At 43.8% G+C, this 19,315-nt stretch overlaps 1 protein-coding gene across 4 annotated transcripts in view; it reads left to right on the forward strand.

The window, feature by feature from the left end:
• Window positions 1-18,882, forward strand: part of PALD1 (phosphatase domain containing paladin 1) — a 193,793-nt gene extending 174,911 nt beyond the window's left edge. For 3 of the 4 annotated variants that reach the window (XM_039482390.1, XM_039482389.1, XM_039482391.1), the window contains one exon: window positions 18,518-18,667. In XM_039482390.1, the coding sequence (XP_039338324.1) occupies window positions 18,518-18,667 (150 nt within the window). Of the gene's footprint in view, window positions 1-18,517 lie in introns of all 4 variants that reach the window. The other variant, XM_039482388.1, reaches the window with a different exon arrangement.
• The last annotated feature ends 433 nt before the right edge of the window (window positions 18,883-19,315 follow it).

Raw genomic sequence — 19,315 nt, forward strand, 5'->3', positions numbered from 1 at the left:
AAGAAGCCAAATGATATAATTTAAAACCTGTTTCAAATTTATTGCTAGTGACACAATTGCTTTATCAGATAGTATCAGCAATACACAATCCCAGCATACAGCAGCACCTATTTGTCCTTATCTGGATAGAAATTGTTAATGTAAATGGAAAAACCTTTTAGACACATGAGAGGTAAGCTTCCTATACTTGAAAAACTTCCATTAGAATGTATGCCCCAGAGTGTGGGTGCTTAGCTGAATTTATCCAAACCTTTGGCCCCTTAGTGTTCACCGTTTCCCCACAATAGGCCCTGGTCAGCTGTGCCTTCCACTCCAGCTGCAGAAGTAGTCCTGCCATTGCAGGCGAGAAGGGGCAGGGATGATAAAGTGAGTGTAAGGACCTCCCCCAGTTTCCTCCCTCTAAGAAACTTTATGAAAACCTCACAAACATGTATGTACTTTGGGTACATTCATTTCAAGGGGTTGTGGTCCTGGTTTGGGCTGGACCTTGGGTGGGTTTTTTTTGTTTTGTTTTTGTTTTTTGGGGGGAGAGGGGGCATTGCGTTTTTATTTTTAACTGAACCCTGCTTTGAGGTTCCAATGACTAGTACTACATATGATAAAGTAATCCTGCCATTTGTGATAAAATTACCACAAGAGCAACTCTTTATTTGTTACTTGTGTTTTTCACATTCATCCAGGGCCTCATTTCTACATCCTCATTGTCAACAATTGCTCACAGCTGCTAGCTCTTCACCTTGCCTCCACTCAGAGTTTTCACAGAAAGAAACACAGACCTCCTAGAAACTGTTCACTTGCAGTCACATGTTGCTGTAAATCCAGAATGGGTTGTTGCGACTGCAGGCCTGGATTTACTCTCGTGGAAAACAGCTGTTTTCTTCTTTTGAGCCATGGTTCACAGGATGTCCTGATTAGTATCTGAATGAGCACTTGTGTTACGATGTCCAGTGCTGTCACACCATTTGCGTCTTCATGTCTCGACGCAGTGTCCTGATAGGGTGATACAATGTGATCATGTCACAATTCCTCAAATAGCTTTTGGGCTCTGCAATTATCCTGTAGCATAGGTGCACAGGGTGTGGGACTAGCTATGAATCTGAGGGTGGATGGTAACTTAAACACATGCGCCATGACCAAAGAAAAAAAACTCAAACCCTTTCAAGAAAGTTTTAGATATTTCAGCTGATATATACAAGTCCCATTTCTTTTGACAATCTAGAATCCTGCTGTGAGCCTGAATGTTTGGTAATGTTTAGTGTGCTGATAAGATAGCAAGTGGCCCTTTTATGGAAATTTCCTAATTTTAAATTGAATCTCCCAAGCACAGCTGCTGCCTCAATTTGACTCCTTCAAACAGGAGGTTTAGGGGCCTCCTAACTCTTTTGTCTTCAGTCATGTTTAAAACTACTGACTACCTAAATAGCAACATTTTGGGCTGGAAGGAGACCTTGCAGCCAGGGCCGGTGCAACCATTTAGGCAACCTAGGCGGCACTAGGATTTGGGGGGCAGCATTTTCTTCAGCAGCGACCATGGCGGCCGGATCTTTGGCCGCCCCGGTCACCACCGGCATTTAGGCGGAGGGAGCTGGGGCAGGGGAGCGCAGGGAGGGCTGCCTGCAGCAAGTAAGGGAGGAGGCGGCACGCAGGGTAACTCCCTGCCCCAGCTCACCGCTGCCCGCCTCCTTCCCGAGCATGCCATGGCTGCTTCACTTCTCCCGCCTCCCAGGCTTGCGGCGCCTAAGCTGATTGGTGCTGCATGCCTGGGAGGCGGGAGAAGTGAAGCAGTGATGGCATGCTCGGGGAGGAGGTGGGCAGGAGTGAGCTGCTTCACTTCTCCCGCCTCCCAGGTTTGCGGTGCCAATCAGCTTAGGTGCTGCAAGCCTGGGAGGCGGGAGAAGTGAAGCAGTGACGGCGTGCTCGGGGCGCTCATGCTCGTGCGCGGAGCAGGGGTGAGCTGGGGTGGGGTGGGTGCCTCAGGGTGGGGAGCTGCCGGAAGGGGGGCACCTCAGGACAGAGGGGGGGAGTTGCTGCGAGGGGGGCGTGCCTCAGGGTGGGGGCGCAGGGGGAGGGTGCAAGGTGGAAGTTTCACCTAGGGCATGAAACATCCTTGCACCGGCCCTGCTTGCAGCCCATCTAGTTCCTCCACCTATCTGTCTGTTTTGCTGCCCTATAATTCCCCCCCACCCCATGCCAGTTTCACTTTCACTCCTGTTTTGAATGGTCCTAAGTTACATCCTCTGTTCCTCCTTCTGATTGCACCTGTCCTACATACTAAGTATTCCCGAACTCCCACAAGTCCCCGCTTTTTTTTTTATCTACAGTTCATGCCCTCTTTTTTAGAGTCACCCTGTGATACAGTCCAACCTGTGATGCATCCCACACTTCAATTTAAACCTGAATTAGATTAACTGAACCCTATTCTGGGCAGCTGGCACTGTTTGCATTGTTAGAAAAACGGAAGGCAATTATGGTTTGGCAGTGCATGGATTCCCTGAAATTTCCCTTCTTTACTCCTCTCGCCTCCACGTTGTAGCCAGTTCACCGTCCTTCTAGACAAATAGAAGAGGATGGCATTCATTTTAGTACCCATCAGCATCATGCTTTGATCAGTCAGAGGTCACTGCTGAGTGATGCTAGTTACCCCCCTCCCTGCCATCATCCTATTTGAGATGAAGTGCATCACAGCATTCGCAAGCTCAGATCTATGTGAGAAAGTTGCGCCAATTTATTGAAGGTGTGATTTTTTTTTTTAAACTGATTTAGTTAAACTGGTGCAAAAGGCTATGTGCATGTTCTTAGTTTGGCGTAAACCAGGCTTATTTTAGTTTAGCTTAAAACAGTTAGGAATCAGTTTAACTAAACCAAAACAAGTGTGCCTACACAGGGTTTTGCACAAGTTTAATTATATCACTTTTTAAAAAGATATTTCTATCATTGCCACTGTTTAATGTCCTAGCACTGGTACTGTGAGATTTCTTGATGTTCATCACCAGTGCAAATTCCTGGCATCACAGGAATGATCAGTACAAGTGTAGAAATGTGAAAAGCAGAAGCCATCTTCTTTTCCAAATGGCCTGTGTGGATACCTGGAAAATTTGATCTCTCTGCTACATGTAAGGTTGTTGACAAATTAGAAAGTGTTCAGAAAAGAACTACAAGAATAATTTAAAGTTTAGAAAAACTGCCTTTCCAGTGAGACATGAAAGAAGCATCTCAGTCTATTTAGCTTAACAAAGAGATGGTAAAGTGATTATTTGATCATGATCGATAAGTACTACATGTAGAGAAAATTTCTGATGGTAGAGGGTTCTTTAATGTAACAGACAAAGGCATAACAAGTTCCACTGTCTTGACGTTAAAGCAAGACAAATTCAGACTAGAAATAAAACATGTATTTTTAACAGTGAGGGTAGTTAACCATTAGAACAGCTTACATAGGGATCTGGTTTGTTCTGTTCCTTAAATTTTTTAATCAAGTTAGGGTGCTCTAGATCGACCAGAAATTATGAGCTTAATGTAGGAATCACTGGGTGAAATTCTGTGGCCTATGTTATGCAGGAGGTCAAATTAGATTATCTTCATGTCTCTTCTGGCCTTAAATCTATGGATGAAATCCTGGCCCCATTGAAATCAATGGGAGTTTTGCCATTGGCTTCAGTCAGGTCAGCATTTCATCCTGTGAATTACTGCCACTATGACATTGCTTCTTCCTCCCTGCCTAGTGCACAATTACCTTGGAAGAAGAATAATATTGTCTTTAAGGTAAAATAATGAGTATTTTTCTGTTTCTTTATTAACCCGTAGATTTGCCATAGTACAAATCTAAAAGCAGTATCACCCATTGTACTGAAACATACAACTCAGAGCTCATGTATATGTTTGCAAACTAGAGCCTCGATGGGGCTGGAGTATAAGAAAAGGGCTCCATGAAAAAATTCTCTGGGTGGTGTCAAACGAAAGTAAGTAACTAAGTGAAGGTGTCCAAGCTAAATGCATTAACGTTCACACCTAGACCAGCTCTTAAAAGGTGACCTGGGAAGGGAAAAAATTGGGCTCGTGCTCTCCTTACTGAAGTACTGTATGATGCAAGTCTGAAAGCTTTTGTGTGTAAGAGGAAGAGGATTGAAGAAGATGGCAGATTTCTGCTTTTTTAGGCCCCCACGCCCTGGTTTTGTTTAAGCCTTAGAAATTTAGGTCTTGTCTACGCTGGCAGACTCTGATGGCTGAAGTCACATCACAAAAGTCAAGGGTGTGAAAAGTAAGCAATTGAGAGGTGAAGGGAATTTTAGTCAGTGTTTAAAACTTTCACTAAAATTTTCTCAGTTGGGAGCTTTAAGTTACATTCCTGTGTCTGTATTTAGACACCTAAATAAGTGTATAGAATTTCAATGGTGCTGGCCACAGAACAGCTCCATTGAGATCCATAAGAACTGCTGAATGCTCAGCACCTTTTGGAAAATCTGGCCTCTGATTTAGGTACTTAAATAACTGTAGGCCCCTACTTTCTTTTAAAATTTGACCTTTTAAAATTTTTTGTAACACCTATTTAGAATCATTGACTAGTGAACATTTTGGATAAAGGATGTCTTTTTGTTAGTGTCAGAAACTGCACTCTTTCCATTAGGTGTTTGAGCTTATAGCAACCATACTGTGAGGGCTAGACTACTTAAGACAGTGCAGCTGGGCCACTGTAGTGCTTCAGTGCAGACACTAACTGCTCTAACGGGAGGGCTTCTCTTGTCAGCCTAGGTACTCCGCCTCCCTGAGAACCAGTCTACCGGGGGTTGGGTAGATTAACAGCATGGCTCAGGGTGTGGATTTTTCACACTGACCTGATTTCCTAGTATAGACCAGGCCTGAGACCCTAGAGGCCTCTCTCCCTCATCACTGACATTTCTGAGGTAAAAATCAAACAGAAAACAATTATTTAACCCTCCCTCCCCTGCAACAAACAGAAAGCTAGGCCCTCCCTCACTACATCATAAAGATGTTAAACATGGATACAAGCCCAATTTTTTTTTTAAAAAGAGCACGCTTTTGCAGATCACCTTGACTCCTAGTCAGAAGTGATTATTCCTGGTGAACCTTTTGAAGTTATGAAAACTGTCTTTGGAAGTAGGGAATGGACAATATAAATAATAAATTCACCCCCACTCCACAAACTAGACCAAACCATGCTCTGTCTTTAGTGCTGGCACATTGGTTTCTGCATCTGAAATATCAGGGTCCCTCTTGGGGAATGGTTATATTCCAGTGGTAATTGCCAAGATTGAGGCAGCTGCTGTCAGATGGGAACAGCTGAAGGGTATGCATATATTGTGAAGCCTGTGAATTCTGGACTCAGATTGCCCTCATCCTTCTCCCTTTTTCTTTCCTCCTTCTGCCCCTTAGCTGCCATGGTTTCTCTGCGTGGGGGAGATTTTTGCAGGAATTTACCAGTATACCCTTTTGTTCTTTCCTGCTGTCTCCGCACACTGAACTTCAGAACGTCTGGCTTCTGGGTTGGCGTTGATGTGTTAATCTCAGTCCGTGGTTTGGTCAGATGGACGTGCACAGAAGAAAATGGAATTTTTGTGCATTCTTGATAGATTAGGGCTGATTTGTCAGCTTTTGCAGCTTTGATGTTCTGCTTGCTCGTTTTTCTTTACTGAAGTGAGTTTAGCAACAGTAAGAAGAGAATTTGTTCATATATGTACTGGAAAAAGTAGCCAGAGGGAGCTCCTCTCCTTGGAGTAATAACTGGACCACTTTTGCCATCCTTACCAAGGGACAGGAGAGTGAAAATATCCCAAGTAATCTTATGATGTTGATTTGATAATGTCACCACTAAATCAGCTGCTTTGCCTGTGAGGGTGTCATGGGAGGGAAACTTGCTGCAGGTATATTTCTGCTACCGCTAGTCAAGTGCTTTTTGGACTAAGCTAAAGGAGACTTAGCATATTTTGATGGTGGGAGGAGCTACTCACTAACTGGCTTTTGATTTCTAGCAAGGACTTCCATGAGAGAGTTTGGGATGGATGCAAGCTAGGATGTGGGGCTAATTAAAGTGTTTGTCCCACAATGTATAATTGTATAAATTTGCTTTGTGTGGCCATAATTGCAGAGATATTTGTTGTGCGGAACCATGTTATCTGATTCTTGGATCTGGCAAATCTGGAGTTTTCTGTGGTAGCACCACAGCATCCTGCATTAGTGGGCCACTTGGGAGCATCTTAAGCTATTTCTTTCAAGAGTTTGAGCAGATACCCGACAACCAGGTACAACTCTACAACAATCTAATATAGTGGGAACCCCTAAAGGTCAAAACTCGCTAACCTCAATTTCTCACCATCTGGGGAGGTCATGGTCACAGCTAGCGTGGAGGGAGATCCAAGTCCCACCCTCCCAGGATAGTGTGGAAATATGGTGTGTATTGTATCTTAATTTTAAAAACCTGAGTATTGGATAGGAAGGAAACTAAGGACCCATCTATCATACAAATACAACCAGGTTTTTGCAAATATTCTGTGAACACCTTTATCTGTTAGGTGTGTTTGTAACCATTTGTGGCCCCACAACAGCATTTTTCACAACACAACCATGTGTCATCTGAGTTTGTGTATCCACACCTACAACACTGATTAATGATGTTTGCACCTGTGCCTTCTGGGAAAATCTGAGCAGCTATCCTATATTGCCTCAAAATATGCATAAAGTGGTGTCAGCAGCACATGCAGCAGTGTGCTCTGGGATGTCCTGCCTAACTGCTTACACAGGCATAGGTATGGGGTCTCATTCACATGGCAAAACAGGTTACAGGAACACAAACATGTGCTGGTGTAGGCCCCTTGCAAGGGTGAAATGTGGTGAGTTGCCATGGTTACAAACTGAGTAGAGACTAACCACTAACTCGTTACAAACATAGTTAAAAATTGTATTGCTGACAGAGCTTTAATCCTAACTTTGGGGTGATGGGGGTTGGCAACACCCCTGTTTACCTCTTCAGATCATGGCTTTGTGTGTGTGTGTGTGTGTGTGTATGTATATATGTGCATGTGTGTGTGTATATATATAAAAATGTTGTAATATGAATTTCCATTTCTTCTGCATACTTTTTCTGTTGCTTCTCTTTCCTGGCTTATACATGTGGCAAGTATCCTTAGAGGTTAATAGCTTTCTTGTCCTGGAAGTAGTTTTTCGATTAAGATGATTTTATCTTTTGTCTGCCAGGAGTTTTGTTAATGGGGCCTTGCTAGGGTAATTTTCTTTCAGTGCACAGCATAGGTGTACCCTCCTTCCCTCCCACCCATAAAATAACACACACTAAAAATCCCGAAACCCTCCCTTTTCCAAATGTTACTGTTGAAAACGAATCCCCGGTAGTTTGAAATGGTTTGGCTATTTGTACCTCTCTAAACAAACAGAACAGGAAACAATACAACTCTTCAAACAAGTCTGGGCTGGGTCAGGTCTCTAGGGGATGAGGTCATGTTGAGGAAATGAGGGAGATAGAGTGCAATCCATTAAACTGAAAGGACGCTTGTTGGGGCAGTGAGGCAGAGACAGGCTGCTTCTTTCTTTTTTTCCCCCCTTCCCCTTCTCTCTTTTTTTTATGAGGTATTAAACTGCTCCTTGAAAGCATTCTCCTCCTCCCCATTATTCCCAGGCACAAAGGGCTTTTTGAGGCTTCTCCTTTATCAGCACTTTGGCATCTCTCATATACAAGCAATCAACTCTTTCTGTGCAGCAGTCCTACTCATTTGACACAGGGAAGGTTTTGTAGATGCATGCAAAGGTTGGTTGAGTTGGTGCACTCTTCACATCTCTCAATACAGAGATTAAACTTCTGTGTGTGGAGTGTAAGGGGGTGGAGGGGTTAGCTGAACTGCACATTTGCACAAGCTCTGCAGAGGTAGGCAGTCCAGGAAGTCCCAGTGCACTTAAACATAAAACTCAAACAACATGATTTCATTTGCCTAGAATTAAGATTACTCATGTGCAACACTCAGTAACATAGTCAATGAAAATCAAGAAAATCACTGGTCAAGGCAACCGTCATTCATGTGCTTTAACCCTCCACAATCAAGGGAGCTCACTGTGGAAGTGAGAGGTCTGGGTGGGCGTTTGGGTGTTAAAGGCTCTTAGATGTCCCCCATCACTGTAGAATGGGCATGGATCAGCATTCATGTCGTGCTTCCAGTCAGTATCTGGCCCGGGCCAGGGAAGCTGATGATCCAATCAGCGGACCAAATTTGGGGATGAATCATGGTTAAGTGCATGTTGCGCATATGCTAAGAAGACTGTAGAATCAGAGCACCTGTAATACCAACATTGATGCATCCTCTGCACATATAACAAATGCTCTGTTAACATCTTAAACTATCACATGATGCTCAAATCCTATATCTTAAACCCAAGTTAGAATTCTTTTCAAAAATGTAAATGATGGCTCCTAGCCGCAGGAGCTGAAAGGGAGCAAACTCCATTCTGCTACCTTGGCCAGTTTAATCTTTTGGTATCCAGGTGGTCAGACTTCCCATGGCGATGTAGCATGATAGGATGTCATGAATTCTGCCAGCAAGAGTTAAGTTGGACAAACTAAAAGGGTGGTGGGGAGAAATATGCTAAATATGAAGCAGCATATTTGTCAATTTTCTCCCTCCTCCACTGTTTTCTGTAGCAGACTGTTGTTCTCACTTCATGCAGTTGTACCCATTGCAGTGTGAACCTACCCCATTGCACTTCCCACTTGGGGAGTTTAATTTAAAGCTAAAAAGTTAAATATTCTGGCAAATTTCAGCCCTCTCCCATGTCTCAACCCTTCAAAGGCTTGATCTTAGAACTAACGGAATGCACACTGTACATGAACACAAATCAGTTCTGAATGCTTCTCTGTAGTGAGGCCTAGTCTGAAATGCCTGCCCCCTATACAAAGCCATAGGTTTGTTTCCTCTAAATGCACTTCTTTATAAAAGTCACTGTTCTATTTTTTTAAAGGACTTACTGGGTCCCAAAGACCCTTTTCATAAGCAGAATTCATTGTATAAGGAAGAATAAGCTTGATTTGAACAGCATAAACTCTGAGTCTGAAACTGCAAACCACAGGTCTAATTTCTCCAGGGAGAAAATACAAACTCTATTTCTTAAATGTCATTCATACATTTCATTTTTATATATATCTGTATGTATATATATACACTGAACTGTCTATAATGAGCCACACCAAAACCCTGGATCCAAACAGCCTGAACTTTGGAAAAGTTCTGATCTGGAAAGAAACATCATAAATAAATGATTTATTAATTTATTTGGATTTATACAAATCAGACATTAGAAAAACATACATACTCTGGTCTCTGTGCTTCATATTAACAATGCAAATACTACAGCAGCAAAACTAAACCTAGCAACTTCCCCCAAACCAGAAAATTAAAATAAAAACTAAAACTACCCGAGTCCCAGCCCTGAACACATCTTCCCCTCCTTGGAACCTGGGAAAAGAGATTAGCTTTGCAGTATTCCCTGAAGGCCAACAGATTCAGGCTATATTGGTGTAATGTGGTTCCCTGCGCCTTAAGGGGACAGTGGCCTGGAGCTGGTGAGCCCCATACAATTAGCCCTGCTTGCCACATCCAGGATGGAGTGTGGGGTGTAATTAGTAGAACGAACTGAGTTTGAAGGAGCTGATTCTCCTATGACAAGCAGCAGGAAGCCGCAGAGAGAGAGAGAGAGGTGCCCTGGGAGAGAGACAAGAGTGAAGCTGGAGTGAGAGACTTCAGCAGAAGTTTGTGAAGGCAGGGATTGGCTACTGGACAAGAGAAGGCTGTAGCAGGGGACTCTGACAATATATCTACACTGCAGTTAAACACTCATGGCTTGCCCATGCTGGCTGACTCAGGCTCGCAGGGCTCAGGCTAAGGCATTGTTTAATTGTGGTGTAGATGTTCAGACTTGGATTGGAGCCAGAGGTGAAAGTAAGCTGGACTGGACTGATTTCCCCAGGCTGGCGATTTAAAGGGCCCGGGGTTCTCTGCAGCAGCCAGAGCCCTGGGCCCTTTAAATTGTCGCCCAGCTTCCGGAGCCTCGGGGTAGCGGCGACAGGGCTCCACCTGCGATTTAAAGGGCCCGGAGCTCTGCTGCAGTAGCGGTGGCCAGAGCCCCAGGCCATTTAAATTGCCCCTGAGCCCCGGGGCTCCCAGTGCCTCTGCAGCTGCCTCTCCGGCGTAAGTCCTTTAACTTACTTTCACCTGACTGGAGCCCAGACTCAGGGACCCTCTGAGGGGGAAGGGTCCAAGAGCCCAGGCTCCAGCCTGAGACCAAAACATCTACATCTCAATTAAACAGCCCCTTAGCCTGAGCTCTGCAAGCTTGAGTCTGCTGGCATGGGCCAACCATGGGGTTTTAATTGCAGTGTGGTCATACCCTGAGAGTACGTCTGCACTGCTATTTTTAGCCCCAGGATGTGATCCCTGTGAGCCCCGAGTCAGTTGACATGGGCTCTGAGACTGACGAGACTCACTGCTGAGTTTGTTTTGTTTTTTTCCCAGTGTATATGTACTCTTAGTCATTCGAGACAATCCAGGCAGGGTATGACCTGGGAGACCCCAGCAGGAAAGAGTGGAAGTGTGGACTTGGGGAAGCTTTGAGAACTTTATTTTGGGTCTGATTTTGTTATTTTAATAAATCCAGTCCCAAAGAGGGGTGTGGATGAACTAAGAAGAGTTGGTTTGATTTTAGGGGCCCTGAGCTGAAGAGGGAAACTGAGGCACGGTGCCTACAGAGTGACTCTAGGCCACGAGAGGGTCCTTGGGAGGTGTCCAGCCCGTTTACAATTAGACTGGGATGTACTGAATTCTGAAGTTCAGAGCCATCCACAGAGAAAGCCCTGTCAGCTGCTCCAACTTTATTAAACTAAAAGTGTTCCAGACTGAGCACCTCTAATTGTAACTATGGTGATAACACGCTGGAAGAGAGACCTTATTATTAGTGTACATGTGTGCGTAGGGCTGTATATATTTATAAAATCTTCTCCATGCATCTCAATTGCACCTAGGCATCAAATACTAAAATAAAATTGAAGACGCAGTATCTGCAAGTGACACATACTCTTCGGCTGCTGTAACTTAGAGTGACATTTGATTTTGGGCTTTGAATTACTCTTAAATTTTGTGCAAAATACTGTTTTAGACGTTAACATTGAAGGGAAACCGGGAAGACACTAAATTTGCACCTAAAGAGCCTCAGTACAGTGAAAAAGGATCTTCCAAGATTAAACAAACAATGAGGAGGCAAGTGAGGTGTATGTGTGTGGTGGTTAGTTATTGAGTCATTCTGAGCAATGTAAGAAGGTAAAATAGAGTGGACAAAGGGAGGAGAGGGGGCTGGGACTCTCTCTCTCTCTCTCTTTTTTTTTAATCTGTGCATTGAGATTAGCCTCTTTCTCTCATTTGTGTAGGCAGAAAGTGGGGAGTCTCTGGCTTGTGTGTTGTGGGAAAACCTCCTCCCCTCTCTGTCTCAATTAGCTCTGCTAATTCATATTGGCATGTTTGATCTTTTCGGAGAGAGATGAAAGGGGCATCTGCCAACTCTGGTTACAATCAGAGCCTGCCCAATCTCGATGGAAGGGACTGTGCTGGAAAAGGACATTCATCACTTTGAGGGGAGGGAGGGGGAAGAGAAAAACGCCACCAGTGCCCTGCCCAAATCAGGGGTGTAGAAAGCAAGGGGAGGAAGGAATGTTATCTGTGCTGCCTTACCCAACATTCTCTTTGAAAACAAAATCGGAGTTGAAACGTGCTCCGCTGTGTTCAACCTGAAATAGCTGAGGGAAATGGCACCTCATTTATTTCCTTGTTTTCATTGTCGAACAGTGGGAGTGGGGAGGGAGAGGCAGCCTAAGTGCTTCTAGTGCCCTGAGCAAAACTGAATTACAGAGCTAGTCTTGCCCACCCTCTTTCCTCCCCCCTATGTGTGTGGTTAGACATGAGAGAGTATGAAGCAACAGCTCTTTGCTACCCAAACCGAAGCATTGGGATTCCACTTCAAAGTTGCCAGCAGAAGCCTCTTTGTGCTCTTAGAGCCTGTTTACACACACAAGTTGTACTTGCATCGTTAAAGCAGTACAACCCCCGCTGTGGCTCTACCAGGAAAAGCTGCTTTTAGCTATTCTTGTACTGGCAGAGGAACAAGCTATACTGGTATAAGTTACCTTTATACAGATCAAACTGCGTCCACACAAAGGATTGTACCAGTATAACTCTAGTGGTATAAAATCACACCCCTAAGCAAAATTGTACTGTTGGTACAATTTTATAAAACTTATACCAGCGTAGCTATGTTGGTCAGAAATTATGCTGATGTGTCTATCTCCCCATAGCGCTCCTGCCATCAAGAGTGTCTACGCTTTTTCTGCCTTATATGTTCCTACATGGAAACTGGAGTCTGCACGTCATTTAATTCTCTGCCCTTGCATTTGCATAGAGGATTTCATTATTCCTAAACACACTTAGTGGATGGGAGGGCTTGTCTAGTCTGGAGTAGCTTGTCTAGTTTGTTCTATTGGCAAACTGAACTCACATTTGTGATTTTTTTTTTATACTAATATTTAAAATTTCCCTTGCCTTTGCTTCCTTTCCACTCTTAAGCAGCTCTAAAGTGAGAGGTTCAGGCTGTGCCCTGGGGATTCGTTTAGAATGTGTTTTGTTTTCCTGGCTCATAACGCCACCTGCATCATAACGCCACCTGCATTTCAGGCATCATAAAACAAGGGGGTTCAGCGCTCAGAGCTAGAGAGAACAGGGTGCACTAGCACCATGAGCCCCCTCACCACTTACAGCCACTAAAAATTCCACAGCACTTTTAAAGAGTAGTGTGTTAACCCTGGTGTCCTGGCCAGATTCCAGCCTGGGTCATTATACTTTTTGAGGTCTGATTCTTCTTTTACTTTCACAGTGTAACTTCATTTACTAGTGTGAGGAGAAGCAGGCCCTTCCTGTCTAAAGTCCTTCTGTCATTTCAGTTGGATACAGTATCGCCCCCGCTCCCCCTAAAATGTTAGGTAGCATCACTTAAATAGTGGCATGATTCCACACTAGAAGTGACTCTTCACAGTGGCAGGTGGATGATCCCTGTATATTACCTCTGTAAATTGCTTGAGATGTTTCAGAATGAAAAATGCTATATAAATATAAGCAAGGCCCTAGGTCCTATGCAGCAGGAAGGCAAGGATTCAGGAGTGTCTTCCCAAGCCTCCCCATCCCCCAGGCAGTGTAGCGAAGTACAGAACAGGCTGTACAGGATACCTTATTTTAGCATTTGATATTGCATTAATGTTGCAATACCCTTACATATTCAGTGTGTTGCTGGTTTTATGTTTATATTGATAATGCAAGATTGCATTGTGGAAGTTATGGGGATGAGGAGGAAGCTGAGAGTTTTGGTAGCTGTGTAGGGGACAGATGGGGTGGGAGCTAGTAATATGGAGAGAGGTGCACTTCCTCTTTCTCTTTTGCCTTCTAGACAGGTAGGGTGACCAGACAGCAAATGTGAAAAATCGGGATGGGGGCGGAGGGTAATAGGAACCTATATAAGAAAAAGACCCCAAAAGTGGGACTGTCCCTATAAAATCGGGACATCTGGTCACCCTATAGACAAGGGTGAAAGTCACTTTAAATTTGGGGAGGGAGAACTAAATTCCTCATTTCCTACTCCAGCAAGCATCCACTGCATCCTGGCCTACTCTCTGCTTCTACTTCCAACAGTGGAGTAGTACAGACTAATATGTGTGAAATAGTTAACAACAATGACATATAAGGTACTTCATTAGGGTTCAAAGCGAGACGGATGGGAGGGGTTCACACTTCCCAGAGTTCTAGTTTCAAGCAGTGAGCAGTTTCAGGCAGGTCTGACTGCACTGGTATATTCACTTTACGTTTTGCAGGCTTTCTTTGCAAGCATAGCAAGTAGAGACTTAATTTTTTAAAAACTAATGAAAACTGAGATTCTGGAGCTAATTCAGAGAAAAAACTGCCCTGGGTCCAGAGTTAGCTGTACCTCCGTTCCCTTTCTGGTCTCTCTAATCACGCCCTCCGGGGACAGGTCTCTGGCTCTGACCAGTTTTGCATGGAATTTTGCAGTTCTTCCTCTCTTAGGCCAGGCTCTGGTCATGATATCTTGTGCACACCAATCGCTTATCACACCGCAAATGTGATTAGGTTCCAGGCACTACATTTCTTCCCTCTGGGAATCTGTGACCAGTGCTATTGAACAACAGCCTTCTTAAAGTATTTTTATTTAGTAGTTGGAACAAAGCATTAGAGAACCAAGAAAAGATTTTAAAACAACTAACAGCTGACACACACATTTAGTCTCATTACTGGAATAGAACAGACCCAACTCACATTCTCTTAAACCACCAAGATCTCTCTGTGCATGTCTGTCTCAATCTCTCTCTCGCTCTGACTGGTTCCTTCTGACAGGTTCAACAATGCACCAGCCTCCCTGTGTGGGGCCTGGGTCAAATTACCATATTGCTGAATCATTTTTTTGTTTATGGGCCCAGGTGTGAAATATCCTGGTGCCTGACAGTCGGTTTTTCCAGTCAATTGAGCATGCAATAGGGCCTCTCTGGGAGAATTCCCTCTTGATGGCTGCTGCAGTGTTTGGACAGTTAGATCCATTCAGTCTCAATGGGTTGTAATCCCTAGCCTGATGCGGGCCTGTCTCCTGTGGGTGAGTGTGTTGGAACTGTCTGCTCCCCTTTGATAGTCTAACACACCATCTTAGAAGTCAAGCACATAGAGCACATTATGATCACAGACTGAAATGCGCAATTGATAGACACTTCTGGCCATATATCATCACAGAAGGACAATTATGTGACTGATTACATGGCCATGTAATCGCATTATGCAGGAGGACCTGAATACAAGATGGTATGATGATCATCATTTTCAGCACCTTAGAGTACAATGAACCTACTGATAGGATTAAGAAGAAGGGTTCTAAAGTGATATTTATTGTCTAAACAGTAAGGAAACATGAAGGATTGACCTAATGCTGACCAATATTGAAATGATTTTTGGCCTGTTGAATTTTGGCAAAGGGGAAAGTTATGAAAAAGTTCTTATTTTATTCATGTGCAAATGAGTCCCCTCTACATTATAGAATAAAATGGCAGCTCCTCTGCTACACTCTTCAGTAAATCACTAATTAGGTGCAAGATTGGCAGCTAGCTTCCCCAGGCTGACAGCAGCTGGGTGGAGAGACAGAGACAGATGAAGGGTGTGTGTGGAAGTGGAAGTTCTGGGAAAGGATAAGATCAAGTCACCAGGGGCGGCTCTAGTAATTTCGCCGCCCCAAGCACGGGGGCATGCCGCGGGGGGCGCTCTGCCGGTCGCCGGTCCCGCGGCTCCGGTGGACCTCCCGCAGGCGTGCCTGCGGATGCTCCACCGAAGCCGCGGGACCAGCGGACCCTCCGCAGGCACATCTGTGGGAGGTCCACCGGAGCCGCCTGCCGCCCTCCTGGCGACGGACAGAGCGCCCCCCGGGGCATGCTGCCCCAAGCACGTGCTTGGCGTGCTGGGGCCTGGAGCCTCCCCTGCAAGTCACTCAGAGCATCCCGGTGCTGAATTAGAAACAGGCATTGAGACAGGAGCTCAAACAAGCAGCTGTTTATTCACTGCAGCAGCTTTGTTAACTGAAACATACATTGGGCATGATTCTCCTCTTGCTGATATCAGTAAAGAGGGATAGAGGTAAACATACCTGTACAACCTTAACTTCAGCATGTCCTGGCTGAGTGGTTCACTTTGCACCCTTAACATTCTTTATTGTGTGGGATGGCATACAAAGTGCAGAATCTGGTTTATGTGTATATAACAACTTCAGTAAGAATCCTGATTACCAAACATTTGAGACCTCTGGTCTCACTGGTTTGGTAGAAGACTTCTCCCTATGCCAACCTCTGTCTCTCACCGAACTGTGTGGTCTCTAAATTGATAGCCTCTCTTTCTCAAGAAACACTTTGACACACGCTGGGTAACTTCCTATATGAGTCTTTATCTTCCCACTGAAACCAAATGACATTATGTGGATGATGTGGCTACATGGCAAACCCTGTCTATATTCACTCTTATAGCGCTTTCTCTAAATGGAAGCTTACCTGTTGTTTTTTCCTGAGTACAATAGCTGTAATGCGTTTGTTGCCTATGTAAGTGCTGAGAGCATCTGAAAATCTGTTGGGTTTTTTTAATCATTGTATAGGACCATGGATAAAAAGTGAACTATCCAATAGCTTTTTATTTGAAAGATGTTGACTATTTATCTAGTTGACAACCCTGGGGTGATACATTGGTTATCTTCTATTCCCATGGATAATACAGAGTGCTTCTCCTAATGAAGAGGCTGTCATGCATTATCGGGCTGCAGGCGCTGTCTGTTCAGAGAGCCCAGGCATTAACAGAAAAGGAATTGATTGTAACAGGACTGTTTCCTTAGCATGCCCACAGCAAGGGCAGTGTATGTACGCTATTTAAATCTGTCTCCCTTCCACCCCTGTTCACTTTACATATCCATGAGGGGGGATGGTTGAGGCTAAGTCTGAGGTACTTCAGGGGAGGCATGTGCCTGGCTTAGGGATAAAAGGAAGTCTTTGGGCTGAAGTGCTGTCAGTCCCTCTCTGCCCTTTCATAAGCACTACATTTTTAGCAAAAACAAGGCAACACTGTAACTTTTCCAGAACTCCGCCAAAGCTAACAAACCCTGCAAATGCTTACACAAACAGTTAAAAAGTGGCTTATAAAATGTTTAAGCACCAGATGTAGGAAAGTACGAGGTTTTATTTGTTACCATATGTATGACCATAGTTCAAGCTTTTGTTAGGTTAAGTATGCACTGGACCTGTCACAGCTCCTCTAACTACCCGCTCTAACAACAACCACAGCTCCTTTAGCTACCCAGACAGCTGTTGGAAAAGTAATATGGTAAAATACAAAATTTCCAATAAGTTCTTGGACTATATTGGGGACAACTTTTTGTTTGAGAGAGAGCTGGAAGTAACTAGGGGAACAGCCATTTTAGACTTGATTATGACCAACAGCGAGAAATCAGTTGTGAATCTGAAGGTGGAAGGCAACTAGGGTGAAAGTGATCATGACACGATAGATTTCATGATTGTAAGGAAAGGAAGGAGTGAGAGCAGCAGAATAAGGGCAATGGACTTATAAAAAACAACAGACATTAACGAGCTCAGAAAACTGGTAGGTAAGGTCCCATTGGGAAGAAAATATTAAGAGATAAAGGAGTTCAGTAGAACTGGCAGTTTCTGAAGGAAATAATATTAAAGGCAGAACTGCAAACTATCCTGATACGAAGAAAAGATAGGAAGAATAGTAAGAGGCCAATATGGTTCCATCAGGAGCACTTTAGTGAACTGAAAATCAAAAAGGAATCCTACAAAAGTGAAACATGGATATATTGCTAAGGAGGAGTACAAAAGAGTAACAAGCATATAGGGACAAAATCAGAAAGGCAAAGGCACAAGATGAATTACACCTAGAAAGGAATATAAAAGGCAATGAGAAGGGTTTATTTAAATATATTGGGAGCAAGAGAAAGTTGAAGAATGTGTAGGTCCTCTACTTAGCAGGGAAGGAGAAGCTAATAACTGATGACATCAGGAAGGCTGAGGTGTTTAATGGCTGCTTTGCTTCAGTCTTTACTAAAAAAGGTTAATGGTGACCAAATACAACTAATATTAACAACAAGGGGGAAGGGACACAAGCCAAAATAAGGAAAGAACAGGTTCAAGAATATTTAAATATGTTCGAAGTATTCCTGTTGGCAGGGCCGGATGAAAATCATCCTTGGGAATTTCAGAAATGAGCTGAAGCAATCTTGGAACCATTAGCAATTATCTTTGAGAACTCATGGAGGATGGGTGAGGCCCCAGAGGAGTGGAGAAGGGCAAACAAATTTCTACCCTTCATCCTGAAAAAAGTAGATGTATTGTTTTGTTGGTGGCATTAGTAAATATTGTGTGACCCAGTACACCCAAAGGTTTGGCTTTTGGTGATTTGTTTGCTTTGGTTTTCGGTGGGGATTGTGCCAGGTTGGTGAACCATGCTAGTACTGCTGAAAGGAGCTGTTAGGAGAGGAGACCGGAGGTGCTGTAGTGGTGTTAAAGATTCCTGTAATAGGAGCAAGTTTTGCACAAAGCAGAGGGAGAGAAAAATCCCGTTTTCTTTTTTCCCTTTCTTTCCCTAGAGATATGCAGAGCTGCAGCAGCGGACATCTGCTGCCTTCCCCCATTACTCACATCATTTTCCCTACCATTGTATAGAAAGCACATTTCTGTAAGAGTTGCCCTTCTTGTTTTGTGTGGTTTTTTTTTTAATCCTGTTCACTTACCCAGGTGGTTTTACATCAAGGGCAACAGGAATGTCATCCTGGTAAACTTCTGCACTCGATACAATCCAGCCTGTATACTCAGAGGAATTTAAGACTCTTCCTTCTCCCTTTCCCCCTCCTTTGCTTTCAGGTGGCAGCCAAGGCTGGAGTTTACGAGATCCTGAATCAGCTGGGGTTTGCTGAGTTTGAGAACCTAGAAGACAAGTCTCTCTCCAAGCTCCGCTATCGCTGGCAGGAACAGAGCCGTAGCCAACTTCCATTCCGAGGGGAGTTCATTTAGGACCCGACGCTGTGAGGCACCTTAGGAATTTCTACGTTTCTCCAGACTTGGCTGGTTCTCTTGCTTTTTATGGGTGGGGGGAGGGAGAATTTGCCTTAAGGAAAGACTTTGTTTCCAGAAAGATTGGAGGGGGATGGGACCCACCTTAAACTGACTTTAAAAAAACAAAAATTTATAGTGTTCTGTTAGACACAATAAAAATATTGTAAATTAAATAACAGGTGTCTAATTGAAAACATTGTGTAACCTTTTAAAAATAGCTCTGAAATGTTTAAAACACAATCTTCTGAATTTAGTGAATGTATTAGCAGCAAGTGCCAAATTTTTCATGGCCTTCCTCACTTTCCCACTATAGCAGTGCAGTCTATGCACTATATATAGAGAGAGTCATATAAATGTAAAAGAATTTGCAGGCCAACTTGGGATTCATGAAGAATCCCGTAGGCACTAGAATGAGATCTGGATTTTTATGTTTGTGCATATTTATTACACTTTTTAAAATTAACTTTATTAACAAACTGGAGGTGTTTGAGTAAAATATAAGCCAGGGGTCGGCAACTTTTCAGAAGTGGTGTGCCGAGTCTTCATTTATTCACTCTAATTTAAGGTTTTGCGTGCCAGTAATACATTGTAACGTTTTTAGAAGAT

The sequence above is a fragment of the Mauremys reevesii genome, linkage group 7 (genome assembly GCF_016161935.1).
Source record: "Mauremys reevesii isolate NIE-2019 linkage group 7, ASM1616193v1, whole genome shotgun sequence".
NCBI lineage: Eukaryota > Metazoa > Chordata > Testudines > Geoemydidae > Mauremys > Mauremys reevesii.